Genomic DNA, 15,273 nt, shown 5'->3' on the forward strand with positions numbered 1-15,273 from the left:
TATATTGCGATATGACCACAATTTTGGCAGATGACTTGAATAGCTCTATTTGAAATGAAATTATTTATTTAGAATAATTTAAACAATCTTGTAGACGAGTAAAGCAATGAAATTGCAAGATTAAGATAGAGCAAAGATAAAAGTGAAATAAGTAGTCAGATATTCAGTTGCAGTAATCCGATACGATACGATATTATCATATTTTGCCCCGACAATGATAGATTCTGATATCAGCGATATATATCACAAGAAAACCATGATATTTGGAAATGAAGAGGGACAAAAGCATCAAAAAGTTATAAGATGTATTTCTTTTATTAACAGCGCATATATTTCTTAGAATTGCAACATTGATATATGTTCGATCCGCCATAACGAGAAGCGCCACCTTATGCATATCGCTATTTTGTCTTGCTCCTATTATTGAATAATCAAATGTAATGTAAAATGTAAACACTGTATATTCTCCATTGCTGAACAACAATAATAATCCCAACTTCACATTACAGATGCCAATCAAAGAAATTGCAAAAATAAATAAATAAGAGCAAAGATAAAAGTGAAATAAGTAGTCAGATATTCAGTTACAGTAAAATGATACAATACAATATTATCATATTTTGCCCCCGATAATGATAGATCACGATATCAGCGATATATCACAAGAAAACCATCCACAAAATATCATAATGTTTGTAAATGATGAGAGAAAATGCATCAAAATGTTGTAAGATTTATTTATTTTATTAACAGTACATATTTCTCCGAATTGCAACATTGATGTATGTTCGATCCGCCATTACGAGAAGCGCCACCTTATGCATATTGCTATTTTGTCCTGCCCCTATTATTGAATAATCAAATGTAATGTAAAATGCAAACACTGTGCATTCTCCATTGCTGATCAACGATAAAAATCCCAACTCCACATTGCAGATGCTGTGATGTGACTATTGCGAATGCACACTGAATGCTCAAACGATACATTGTGCAGCCCTAATTTATTGTGTCATTTATTGAATTTCATGACCTGTAATTCTTACTTTTTACTGTGAACCATGCTCTGAAAATCAAACGAAAACCAAACCAAATCAATACTAGCTAGACTTTTTTTTTTTCCAAAATGTATTAAAAGAAAAACAAAAAGAAGTTTTGAAATGAGCTGACCAAATTTTATTTATTGTTGCATCATTACATTTATAAATCAATACAGTGTTAAAATTTTGTCGTAACAATAAAAGTCAATGTGGTCCAAAACAACAGGATTTATCTGACTTTCTCTGTAGGGATTAAATAAAGTTGTTGTTTTTTTATCCTGTATGGATTAAAGGCCACACAAGCTTGAAAAAAAAATACAGATTTTTCATCATTGTATGGTATTAAGCCATTTTGTTTATACAATAAAAGTCATTGAGGTTTAAAACAACAATGGAACCACACTTTCTGTCACAAAAAGTTTTTGTACTGTTGTTATCCACAAGAGAAAGTCATTCATACAGGTTACTGTAAATAATATAATAAATAAATAAATAAATTATAATTATTGAAACTTTCATAACTTTGTTAATGAGTAAAAGGATCAGGTTTAACTTTGTTTGTAGCATCTTTAACATTAAAAAGCAGTAAAAAATCCAGACCTGCATGAACATCATAATTTAAGGGTCATTATGTCATGGAACACATCCACTTTATGCTGTGTCCGGATTATGCGGTTCTTACACCATAAAACAGATTGCTTTTCTTTGAGAAGCTTGCTCTCTTCACCTTGCTTGGGCCCGCCATCATGTCTCATAGGATTATAGGATAAATTTGTAAAACAGCTAGTGTGGCAGCCCAAGGGAAGCAGATCAGAGTGGAAAACAGCCATCCTGCAGTGTCCATGACCAATGGCTGAGTCCTGAGAACCTGGAGGAGCCTGACCTGATTAGTGCTTTTGTTTGCGGATTGTTGCATGAGTGCACTTTAGGATTAAAACAGTTTCTCCCCACTTTTTCTCACAGTATGTTCACTATTTAAACAGTTACGATGACAAAAAATATATATATTTGCATAAATATGTTGTAGGTTTAAACTGAGTCATTTCAATTTTAGTAATGAAGAACCTCTAAAAGAATCAGCATCAAAAAGTTTAAGCATTTTTCAAAAACAGTAAGGATTAAGACAGTTTCTCCCCACTTTTTCTCAAAGCATGTTCACTATTTAAACAGTCATGATGACAAAAATCTATTTGCTAAATTGCTTTGCAGGCTTATACACTGAAGGACTACAAGGACATGAAACAGGAGGTGAAGCTTGGAGGTCTTGGACCAACAAATATGGTACCAGAAGCTGTGGTAAATACTAATTTAAGATTATTTGTATTTAAAGTGGTAGTTCAGACAAAAAGTGAAAGAAAATTTAAAACACTGAAGAAGAATTAAATCATCCAAGATGATTTTAGTTGAAACTGTGATCTTTGGTGGTTAATAAAATGCAAACCATTTGCATCTGGCACTTTGAAAGTAATTGAAATGAATACGATTGCCATTGATTAAAGGGTTAGTTCACCCCAAAATTTAAATTTTGTCATTATTTAGTGACCCTCTACTCGTTTGAAACCTTTATGAGTTTCTTTCTTTTGTTAAACATAAACAGGAATATACTAAAAAAAGCTGGAAACCTGTAACCACTGACGTCCGTAGTACTTTGTTTTTATGGAAGTCGTTAGTTACAAGTTTTCAGCTTTCTTCAAAATATCAGAAGCAGAAAAAAAGAAACTCATAAATGTTTGGAACCACTTGAGCATGAGTAAACAGTAAGTAAATTTTCATTTTTGGGTAAAATATCCCTTTAAAGACATTTAAGTCATACTTCTGACTGTTGTGAATGTGTTCAGCGCTATTTGGTCGTAGATTTAAAGGTATTAATGTTGAAAAAGTCCAGTTTCTTGCACAGTACAATTAGTTTGCTTCATAAGTATCACCAGGAGTCGTGGCTATTATGGAAGTCACAGGTTACTACAAATAAAATAATAGCATTTTTATTAATGAAACTTTTATAATTTTGTTTGTTAACGAGTAAAATGCTCAGGTATAATTTCATTTAAAAACGTTTTATTTATTGTAGCATCTTTAACATTAAAATCAGTAAAAAAAAATCCAATGCTGCATGAACATCATAATATAAGGGTCATTATGTCATGGAACACATCCACTTGATGCGTAAATGTGAGTAAATGTTCATTTTTGGGTGAACTATCCATTTCAAGAGGTCATGCTTTTGACTGTTGTGAATGTGTTCAGCAACATTTGATTGTAGATTTAAAGGTAGCAATGTTGAAAAAGTCCAGTAAAATTGCTTTGCTTCATAAATATCATCAGGAGTCATGGGTATTCATTTTTGTTTTCTTCAAAATCCACTGTTTCAGCTAAAAATTGATCAAACTATCACTTGAAGCATCTGACAATGTTCCTAAATAATGTTGTTTAATCCACATAATGTGTGTTTGTGTCATTACATGGGAAAGACTCAATGGATAATTGGCGCTCTCCTTGTTGAATATTGATTTAGCTAATCCCTAATTGCTACATCCAATTGTCAAGTGTGTCCGTGTCTCAATAACCCCCTCTTTTCATTTCCTCATGAATTTAAAAGACTTCTGTTTCTCAACACAATAGAAATGGATCAACTAATCCAATGAGCCTATAGCCATCAACAAGCAAAGCGAGAAGATAGACATTTTCCAGCTTGGCTGATGTAAAAATGTTGACGTAAAAATAACTTTCTGCTCAGCCTAAGAGAGGTGTTAACACTGCCTCTAGAGAGATGATGAGTTTTATTTGGTTTTGTTTGCTGCTGTTGAGGAGCTTCGTGGAGGGACGCACAAAGAAAACAGAGGAGCTTTAGGGGAGAAATGGCTTAGGTAATTAAAGCTCCCTTTTGTAATCTTGCTGCTCTTTCTTTCACTGCTGTCAGGCAGAGAAAATTAGACGACAGAAGCTGTATTCAAATGTGATCCGTGAACAGAACAAGAAGATAAGTAGGATTCCCTCTCTGTCAGCCAAGGACCCAGTGGGCAGCGTCGACAAGGACGCGGTTCCCAGGAGGAAGGTACGAGAATCTCATTCTGAAAACATGAGCTTTACTTAATCTGTAAATCATATATTGTATGTTTTTCATTCAGAGTGGTTTATGTATGTTGTATAACATTTGTTTTAAATTCTAACTGAACATTCAATATTTATTATTGACTCAATATTGACCAATAACAAATAATTATTTCGATTTAGAGGCTGATATATCAGCCGATAAATATAAATTATCTGCATGGTTGCAAAACAAAAGGCAAAACAATTGATATGTGTTGGGGCAACACCCAGCAAACAGTTTTTTTTTTTTTTAAAGATGTCTAATAGATGTCTAATAGACGTCTAAACATAGTCATCTTGTCTAAAACAAGGCTAAATTTGGCCTGTCAGCGAAAATCTAATAGATGTCTATGCATCTAGTCTAGGTAATAGACTAGACTAGTCATCAAATAAATAGAAATGAATGACTACACACATAAAGTGTGTCTAATCTGTCTATTTGACGACTAGTCTAGTTTTGGGCTATTCTTAGATGTCTATTAGATTGACAGCCCAAGTTTAGCCTTGTTTTAACCAAGCTGTCTACGTTTAGATGTCTAATTAGATGTCTATTAACACAAAATTGTTTGCTGGGCATGAAGGAATTAAGTTAACTTATTAGTTTTTATCAAATTTAAGTGGATTGAACATAAGACATTAAACATAAAACCTTAAACTTCAAAAAAGTTTAGACTGGTCTCTGAATTTTACTGTTCTCTGTTCTTGTTTATGACCAATTTTCCATAAAATGTACTGCCTGACAGAAAATGCATATATATAAAGCAACCAACTCACTAAACATTAACACAAATCAAGATAAATAAAATAATAAAAAAGAGGCGAGCAGCAAGCACATGAAGTGGTTAAACCAGCGGAAATAATACAGAATTTATCGGCTTAAAGATGACAGCTTAATTTTGTTCTCGGACTGAAAATTCTAACATTAATAATGTAATTTATTGGTCAACATTGATTGATATGGCCTCCGATATGTCATGCATGACCATCGCTACCCACTGTACCACAGCGTCGCCACTGAATATTCAATATTTCAATATAAATTCTATCTGAATATTCAATTTTTGACCTATAACCAATAACTCTTTCGATTTAGAGGCCGATATATTAGCCGATAAATATAAATTATCTGCATGGTTGCAAAACAAAAGGCAAAACCACACTGTAAAACAATTGATTTGTGTTGGGGCAACACCCAGCAAGCATTTTTTGTTTCTAAAAGATGTCTAATAGATGTCTAATAGACGTCTAAACATAGTCATCTTGTCTAAAACAAGGCTAAATTTGGCCTGTCAGTGAAAATCTAATAGACGTCAAAGAATAGGCCAAAACTAGACTAGTCATCAAATAAACAGAAATGAATGACTACACACAAAGTCTGTCTAATCTGTCTATTTGACGACTAGTCTAGTTTTGGGCTATTCTTAGATGTCTATTAGATTGACAGACCAAGTTTAGCCTTGTTTTAGCCAAGCTGTCTATGTTTAGATGTCTATTAGATATCTAGTAAACACAAAATTGTTTGCTGGGCAGGAAGGAATTAAGTTAACTTATTAGTTTTCATCAAATTTAAGTGGATTGAACATAAGACATTAAACATCAAACCTTAAACTTCAGAAAAGTTTGGACTGATCTCTGAATTTCACTGTTCTCTGTTCTCTGTTCATGACCCATTTTCCATAAAATGTACTGCCTGACAAATAATGCATATATAAAGCAACCAAATCTCTGAACATTAACCCAAATCAAGATTCCTAAAATAATAAAAAAGAGGCGAGCAGCAAGCACATGAAGTGGTTCAACCAGCGAAAATAATAGAGAATTTATCGGCCTAAAGATATTGGCCTAATTTTGTTCTCGGACTGAAAATTCTAAAATTAAATATATCATTTATTGGCCATTATTGATTGATATGGCTGTTGATATAATCATGCATGACTATTAAACATCTAATTGCTCTCAATTCTTCTTTTGTCCAGGCTTTAGAGTATGCCAAAACTATTGCAAAGCCCAAAGCCCCTCCAAAGTCAAAGGACAGGCCCGGAGAGCAGAATATAAACACCCAGCCTCAATATCTGCAGGAAACAGACCCAATCCATCTGGCCACTCTGGATATGCTGAAACGACATGAGGAAGAGAAACGTGCCGTGGCTCGCTTTAGAACAATTCATGCGGTTTAATTCTTAAAAGCCACATGCGTAGATGAGTTATGCTAATTGCACTTCCTAATTTTCCCTTGCTTTAATTCAGAATTTGCGTGTTGATTTTTGTGTGTATTCATGCATGCGGTAATGCTGTTTATTTGCAAAGCACTGGAAGTGGAACAGGTGTGTGTAGCACATAATCCACTGCAAACTAATTCCCAAAACCATTTTTTGGATATAAAGAAATCTGCCGTGGGGTTTTGTTGCCTGGCTTTGCATTATCCTGCTATTTCCCTCTTGTTTTCAATAGGTCTGTGCACAAGAGCACCAATCTCTTCAAGCACACCTGGATGCACCGTTAACCCAGTGTAACGTGCCGTTTTCTGTCAGTTCCTGGCTATTAGTCTGATTATATCCACTTTTGCCTGCCCTTTTCTTTCACCAAGAGAAAAAAATAGGTCAAATAAGGATGACACTTTGAAGCCTCCCTTATTAGAGCCCGCAAACTTGTTTTCTGTATTTTAAAGTGATAATTTTCCCCCTAAAACAAGCTCAAGCACCTATTTCTTTAATGGAAGCTTTAGATCGTTATCAAAGAGCTATTTACTCCTATGTAATATTTTAATTAGATTATAGCCTCTATTTAACCCATCATGTCTGCTTTGATACTCTGTGTTTTCAGTGTTAAGCCTCAGAGGCGAGGCTAATAAATGCTGGACCTTTTGAATTAATGAGAAATGCTGCCTTTCCAGACCGACTCTCTTTGCATCTTTTTTTTCTCTCCCTCACTCTATTTCTCTCTCTCTCTCTGTTTCCTGCCATTGAAATCAGTTAATTGAAGGGGTCTCTCTCAACCGCACATGAAGGAGGTTGAATTAGCATCCCTTTTTAGGGATTGGGAGACTGAGGCAGGCTTTGATCTGTGGACAGTGCTGAAGGAGGCGGCAGGCCCCTGAAAATGAGCTGATGGCTCTGCTATTAGAGCAACATGCAGATGCGTCCATGTGTTGCAAAACGCTTAATCTTTTAATTGATCACCTTCCGCACGGCCTATTCTCTTGCAGTGTTTTATTTTCCCTGGCTAAATCAGAATCACGTTTTGAAAACGATGTGAATTGCTTTTCAAACGGTGGAAGTGTGCCAAATACCCTGTTAGAGTTAAAAAAGGGCCAGTTGTCTAAACACTAATGTGAGCTAACCCTTGCTTCACATCTTAAATATATGATTTAAATAAATGACATCATATACTGTATATACAGTGCTCAGCATATATGAGTACACCTCCCACAAATCTCTCATTTAAATTATTATTTTCTGTAGGAAGCTTTACAATATTATATTTTACATTAGTTTAGTCAGTACTGAAGCCAAATCTGGAGCTAATCTAACAAAATAACTTACAATAATGGTTTAAAAATTAGTAGCCCAAATTTATGTTAGGGAAAAACATTAAATAAAATTTTCAATAATAGCAAAAATCAAGAGAAACTAAAAATATACAGAATTTTATTGAAATGTTTTGTTCAAATGCACCAATATATATTACTCATATTCACTGAGAAATGGATAAAAATATTCTTTTTTCAAAATGGGGTGTACTCTTTGCTGAGCACTATGGTTTTTTTTTTTTAAATAAATAGATTAAACAAAACGTTAACCATAAATCAGCAATAGTTTTGCTACACTAATCATAGTTTACACATGCTAGGCCTATTTGTTCATGTTTAATAAACCCATTTTTCATTTTCTTAAGAGCAGGACAGCTGTTGCGTACGCTATATTTACAATGTTACTCAGTTCTAACGAATGGATTTATTTATAAATTCATTTCTGTTTAGATTCATGATATGGAAATAATTCCTATGTTGGTATGGCCTGCATGACCAAGACTTAAACTTAAACACAAATTACAACGGCTCTTGTGGGGAAAAATAAGGTCGTTTCGTGAAATTGCGTTTTGAAGTAATTAAACAAGCTACAAAATCTTGAACAGGTAAATTTGCTAACAGTAATTGTTGAGTAGATCTATAATCTACATAATGTCATTCATACAAAAAACTATCATACTGTATTTTTATATAACGTTGTAGATTTAAACACCACAAAATAACACGACAATCGTTAATGCTGTAAAATATATGACGGTTAACTCTCACAAACTTCGAAAGATGAAAATTGGACTACTGACAGTAATTGTCGAAAACCTTGTGAAACTCGTCGAATAATCCACATCCTTAGACTAAAATCCAACAAGTGGACTGACTAATAAAATGCAAACCAATGTGTTAGAAGCATTTAAAATAAAAATGACCACTGACCAGAACACATTGTCCAGGCCTATACCCCTAGTTTATAGCCACGCGTGTCCCAAGAGAAATTTTAATTGTATAGTCAATAATATGTTCAATGTTGAGTTTAAAATTACAACTTGGTGTCGACTGTCCAAAAACATTTAAAAGGATTTTCACCTCATAAAGTCAACTTTGCCACCCACTAGCCTTTGTGAAAAATATGCTCATTTAGGCTAAAATCTCTGCTGCAGTGAAGAGATGTTTCAAGATATAAATCCAAAAGATATCACGCTATTCCTTATTTATATATTTTTTTTCTGTTTGTATAATTATTAAAAATAAACATTAAATATTAATAGTTGAAAAACAAAAGCATTTCATGCATAGTCTAGCTCTTATTCAGCCATTTATACCTATTTTATTTTTAGCACGTGCTTTCTGCTCTTCGGTTACTCTTATATTTCTCTTATATTGTTTTTGTTGTTATGCAATAATAATAACCTGAAACTATTCATTATAAGTACTCACATAAGCAACTCGCATAACCCCGATGGCTTCGTGAATTTAAGAAATGAAACGTTCAAAAGCCTTTACACAAAGAAGACGCAAAGAGCTCGCTTTAAGAATTGTTTTAGATAATTCACTCAATGAATGTACATTGTGTATATACATTATTTGTTTGAACAATTGACAAGTCACAGTTTTAGAGCTTATAAATATGTCAGTCCACAACATGCCAACAATTATCATCGTCCCGCGAAAAAGTGCTTAAAATGTAAAATGTTACACTTCAATTGGAATGAAAATTGTTTCACCTCTTGAATGATCATCAAGTAAATATGATACATCTATTTACAGATTGTCAGTAAATCATTCCACATTTACTAAAAAAATTGTTGTTAGTCACAAAGCAATGACTATAATAATAATAATAATAATAATAATAATAATAATAATAATGAATAAACGCATAAGTTTAATGTCCTTCAGTTGTTCAAAATTGTTTAAGCGCTTGAACAGTTTAACAAAAATCGCTGTTTTCAAAATAATAATATATAAAAAAAACTATATATAATTTCCTATCTAAAAGATTGTATTCATATGTACATTTTTGTTGACGAAGTGTAATAATAGCTACTAGAGTAAATGTTCAGGAGAGCAAATGTCATCTTCAATATCGACATCATCTTCATTGTCGTCCAGCGTGTATCTGTCCGGGCTCATGCCGTTTTTACCGTCTGTACTTTTCTCGTGCATTTCGCTTTCGCTCGTGTTCTCCAGCGATCTGTCTACATCATTCGGGTTTTTCTGGTCGTCTTGTGTTTTCCTCAGCTGTTTTTTATGCTTCATCCTCCGGTTTTGAAACCACGTCTTTACCTGCGTGAAGCAAATAGTTTAAAATGTTTAATGAACTGGTGATGCGCTTTCTTAAATTTAATGTAAAAAAATAAATAAATGTTTGAGTTTTAAAGCAATATTTAACGCAATTACCTGTGTTTCCGATAGACTGAGAGCTGTAGCCAGTTCCACGCGCTCAGGTGTAGACAAATATCTCTGGATCTCGAACCTTTTCTCGAGTCCGGATAACTGTGAGTCTGAGAACACTGTTCTGGCCTTTCTGCGTCTGCAATGCTTTCCTGGTAATTCCGGATGATGCTGAAATAACGCTGGCATCTGCATTCCTTTTTCAATGGAAACATAGTGATAGTGGTAAATAAATATTGTTTTAATTGTCTGCAGCATAAAAAAAACCCGAAAACTTCCCATGTTGAAATTTTAAACGCATTTTACAATACACGACGCAAATAAAAAATCCATAAACGATAATCTAAAAGCATACAACATAATATACAATATAAATGTCAGTGTCTTAAAGTTTTTAATAGCTCCTTATGCTGTTATAATCGTTTGGTGGTTTTAAAAAAATGAACACACATAACAACAGGCTACAGAAATGGAAATTATTCAGCCGATAGCTTATTTTTTATTATTGTTAATATTGTCATTATTATATTATCACCACCACAATCATCGTATTATTGTTATTAGGCTATCATCATCATTATTATTATTATTAGCATACTAAGAGAAATAGCACTGCACTGTAAAAATGTGTTTATCCATATATTTTTATACAAATTTGAATTCATAAAATAAAGTTGTTAACAATTGAACCATATAAATTTATATTTTACCCGAATAAACGAATTAGTTGAATGTTACTACTTATAGCCTAATAGTTTAGCTATTTAACTGACATCATATTTGAGGCAAATAGGCCTATTATTTCCTTTGTACGAATTTTCCAAAAATAAGGTTCAATTTATGGGATGTTTACAAAATATTGTCTGGTATTTAGATTTTCATATTAATATATTTCAGATGTTTTGTGTTTTAGCAGCTTGGCTTTGCGTTCGTAGCCTCAGAATACAAAATACGCGAGGATACCTGGCTGAATTGAAAGCACAAAATTCTTTAAGGTCAAAACATTTTTGTTTACGGAAAGGCCTGCGTTTAAATGTGCTGTATAGGTTACACTTACCGGAGGTGAAAAAGTACGGATGGTGTTCAGGTTTGTGTAGCGGATGATGCGGATGAGGAGCCAGTATCGGTGTAGGCATAAGGGGATATCCATACTCTAAAAGAGGCATCCGGGAGGCAATAGAGTTCGAAAATGGCGAGGAAAACACCTCTCGCAAAGGCTTAGGTTTATGTAGTAAAATATCTTCAATGAAGAACGACGTTGACCTTTGAGTCGGCATCTGGGGCACCGGAGACGTGTAGTTCAGATTCATCTCAAAACTTTTTTGAAACACTCGGGTGAACAATCCGTGCGTCTTTTGATGCCTGCGTCGCAAACAAAATCACTCTGGTCGGTCCCAGCCTTCAGGACCTTAAAAACCGGAACGTAGTCTCGTTGGCAACCTGTGCACGCTGGTACAGGTACATTACTATTTATTTGGATCGAGACTGACAGCAGCAAATCAGGAAGTAGATTAGCACCCAGCCAATAGCGCGACGGCTGGGCGGAGGATTGAATGAGTTCTTTATGGATTAATTATGCAGGCGGCTGGAGGAGCGGCAGGGTCGCTCCCCGTGGTGCTGAAAAAGCCTCGCTACAAGAGCCCTGTCCGTGCAGCAGTCACTCAGACATAAGCCTGCACTTTCGCTCTACACCGGCTTAAAAGGCGCGTGGAGCTGTCAAGAATCTTAACAAAGGCTGATAGCGTTTAAAGAATTCAGAATAATGCACTGCATGCACCTGTTGCAATCCATTTGAAGCCTCTGTTTCGATCGTTACAATTTAAGTTGTCTTCGCGAGTTATGCATTTAACCTGTTTAGTGTATTGTTAACTCTGGAGTTTAAAATAACCCAATGTACATTATTGTGGTTTGAATAACAATGGAAATTCTGTGTGTTTCAAGGCGGGTTATAAATAGACAATACAAATGCTAACAATTCTAATTGTATTATGTTTTTTAACGTTAGCTATTTATAACACTGCATTGTTTTTTTTTATTTTAATTATCATGCTAAAAAGCCTAACATCATAATCATTTATATATTTATTTAACTTTATTATTATGTTATTTAACATTGCAAACGCAAAAATTGCATATGCAAACGATTTAAATTTACTTTGAACTGCTTCTATAATTACCATATCAAAAGGAGTCAATAACAACATAACTAATTATGTATGTTAACGTTTATCTAAATAGCTAACAATGCCTGTCAGCTCCTAACGAATTCTCTTTGAATGTATTTAACACGGCCGTCTGATTTGTTGCTCAAATGACCATATTAAAACAAACCAACTTTATTTACCCCACAGTTATATTACTTTTAAATGTTTTAAATGCCTTTTTGCCGTTTAAATATTTTTAACTAATAGTATTTAAACCAGATTGTTGTGTATCCTTAAAAAAAGTTTGATTAAACGAGTCACTTAGCCTATTACTTTGTGGAAAAAGTTAAATGCTCAATTCAAAGCGTAACGACGGGACTCCTTAACTGTGGGGTTTTATTGAACACACTTCCAGTTCTTGGTGTGTTCGTTTTTCATTTATTAGGGAGGGAACATGTAGGCTGTTTGGTATAATTTTTTATTATTCCATCTAATGTTACAGGGCAACAGGGCTTCCGTGAAATGGGATTTAATTGTAGATATTGAAATCTGCGAGGATACAAGTGTGCTTCAGTTCCGTCTCAACTGATGGAGCGGTAATTTGTTGATATCGTGTTGTCATCACATCTGCAATCACGGGGGCTAATGGTAAAAGTGTTTCATTATTGGCAGAAGTCTTGCAGCAATGCTATTAGGTAATTAGGTTGGATGTTAGAACGGAAGTAGTAATCCTCGACCGCAGGATTTCCATTTGATCAGATGGGTTAGAACAAATTAATTACTGGATTCAATTGGTCAGGAAAATACAGTATTCCTGCAAATGTGGAAGATGGCTTCATTAGTTGTGTGTTGGTGTATTCTACAGAGAAAGAGATATCTAAATTAGCATAGAATATCTCTGATTTAATGAGCTTTGACTCATTTAATAAGCATCTCTTTCATTTCTGAACGTAAGCAATTATTTTACTGATTCATTAATTTGTAGAAGACGTAGCATGGAACTTTTCATTTTCTTTTAAGATTAAAAGTAACAATTTCGTGTTTACCCTCATGTCAAACAAGCGTAAATGGAAAAAATGTATTTATAGCCTATATTTAAACAATAGCCTATAACATCTCAATTAAGAAAACGATTTCATCAAGTTTATGTGCAAAAGCTTTATCAGTTCCCCAAAACCGACAAACATAGGCCCTAACTGTTTAACTCAACGATTTAATGTGATTTTTCCAGGACTGTAATCGAAACCTTTTATTAGTTAGCTTGCTGGCGAATCATGCTAACAAGTTGCTTTTATGGCAAAACGCGAAAGTAAATGTACTAATTATGATGGAATCGCCTTTACTTGAGAAGTCGATAGAATCCGCACCCAGAGGCAGTTAAGCAGCTTTTAATAGCCATTTAATCAAGTGAAATTGGGAGACAGCACGACACTGCGTCACTCCTAAGTGGCGCGTTTCTGTAAGAGGCTTGTGGCATTAGCGCGTACACCTTACCTGCTAGACCAGCTTATTGTGTAATGCCAAGTCTTTATATGCATCTAAAAAATATAGTTTGATACTTAAGTAGCCTATATACTGGGATGTTACAAGCTTGAAACTGATTTAGCTTTTACAGCTGATCTAGCTATTGCGAAATAAATAAATAGTCATACATTCCACTTAGGTGTTTGTATATACAGGGATGGGCAAAAATACATTGACATATATTTAAAAAATATACCAAATACCTTAATTATAGGAGTATCAAAATAAAATACAGTATTTTGTATTTTAAAAATACTTCAAAATACTTTTACAAAGGAGCATGATATTTTTTTGCAAATCTTTCATCAATTAGACCTAATCGACCAATCCCGTCACCACTAAACTCACATAGTAAAGTAAACAATGTTTGATAGCAAACGTGGCCTGTAAAATTGCCATCAAATCTGTACAATGATTATTCAACCTCCTAATATTTTAAAGAGTGAATTTAAAATTTTCATTCACATAATTTTTCCAAAATCTAGATTTTTTGCTATTGAACTCTTCAATACCCCAAAACTGTATTAGGAGATTTTGATTATTAAATAATTGTGTTTCATATGTTGTGACATCCAAAAGCTTTCATCTTTCATCTTCATTAACTATAGAGTGGAACTGATCAACTACTGCCATTTGAAATAGTCAATAAAGTATAAAATCGCCACTGTAGGACGTATTTTTATGTTGTTTGTTTTAACAACAAACATTTGGCATCAGCAATCCATCCAAAACTACTGGTATTTGTACAGTATACTCAGATTTTTTTTCAGTTCTTCTTTAAACGGAAGAGTCAATAACATCCAAAGCACAAATCAGAGGGTGCATTTATATGTCTTGATGTAGATTTCTTACAAAGTATTTTAAAGTATATTAAAAATACAAGACACTAAAGTATTTTCATAAAAAATATTAAGCCATATTTATCAGCACAATCAAATTCAAAATACAATTTTGTATTTAAAATACGTTTTTGAAATACATGTATCATAAATACTGCCCATTCCTGTCTATATATATCTACACTGTAAAAAAACCCCTGGTTGCCTTTAATTTTTAAGCTGAATCAATTTAAATCTTATCAGTCTATTGAACTTATATGATGTTAAACTGACTTAAAACAGCTTGCATAACTTAAAAAATTAAGTTAGAACATGATTAACTTAGTTTAATAAGTTACAACGACCTAAAAACATATGCTGCCATGACTAATATATATATATATATATATATATATATATATATATATATATATATGTATATATATATATATATATATATATTTATTTATAGTTAAAAATGTATCTTTTTTGTTGTTTGCAGAATGACTTCATTTGATAGAAAGGATGAAGAAAAAACGGGGAAAAGGAATAAATAACAGCTGAAGGAAAATATATATTATATGGAATGACCCCCTCCCCCATATGATGTTCAGATTCATACCATAGACGAAGGTAAGACTTCACACATACTATCTAATATTCTTTATTGACAATTTGCTTTGTTCTATTTTTTAATGGTACTGAAGTGGTCTCCAGCATTGGTGATCATAAAGCTCCATCTT

At 33.5% G+C, this 15,273-nt stretch overlaps 2 protein-coding genes across 2 annotated transcripts in view; one reads left to right on the forward strand and one right to left on the reverse strand.

Moving 5' to 3' along the window:
* The window catches only part of jhy (junctional cadherin complex regulator), a 29,468-nt gene extending 22,462 nt beyond the window's left edge, over positions 1-7,006 (forward strand). Inside the window, exons 6-8 of the mRNA XM_056467119.1 lie at positions 2,247-2,333; positions 3,955-4,089; positions 6,104-7,006. Of these exons, the coding sequence (XP_056323094.1) occupies positions 2,247-2,333; positions 3,955-4,089; positions 6,104-6,304 (423 nt within the window). The 3' untranslated portion in view covers positions 6,305-7,006. The remainder of the gene's footprint in view (positions 1-2,246; positions 2,334-3,954; positions 4,090-6,103) is intronic.
* A 2,690-nt stretch (positions 7,007-9,696) lies between these two features.
* On the reverse strand, positions 9,697-11,405 carry bsx (brain-specific homeobox). The gene is made up of 3 exons (XM_056467623.1): positions 11,102-11,405; positions 10,051-10,241; positions 9,697-9,936 (listed from the first exon to the last, which is right to left on the reverse strand). The coding sequence occupies exons 1-3, from the start codon at positions 11,352-11,354 to the stop codon at positions 9,697-9,699; spliced, it is 684 nt and encodes a 227-aa protein (XP_056323598.1). The 5' UTR covers positions 11,355-11,405.
* Between the last annotated feature and the right edge of the window lie 3,868 nt (positions 11,406-15,273).

The sequence above is a fragment of the Danio aesculapii genome, chromosome 10 (assembly GCF_903798145.1).
Source record: "Danio aesculapii chromosome 10, fDanAes4.1, whole genome shotgun sequence".
Classification (NCBI taxonomy): Eukaryota; Metazoa; Chordata; class Actinopteri; order Cypriniformes; family Danionidae; genus Danio; species Danio aesculapii.

Bases quoted from the DNA above. Each gene is read 5' to 3' on its own strand.
- bsx (XM_056467623.1), bottom strand. From the start codon at position 11,354: ATGAATCTGAACTACACGTCTCCGGTGCCCCAGATGCCGACTCAAAGG. The intron at 10,242-11,101 runs GTAAGTGTAACC...CCATTGAAAAAG, and splicing joins TCCGTACTTTTTCACCTCCG to GAATGCAGATGCCAGCGTTA. The intron at 9,937-10,050 runs GTAATTGCGTTA...TGCTTCACGCAG, and splicing joins TCAGTCTATCGGAAACACAG to GTAAAGACGTGGTTTCAAAA.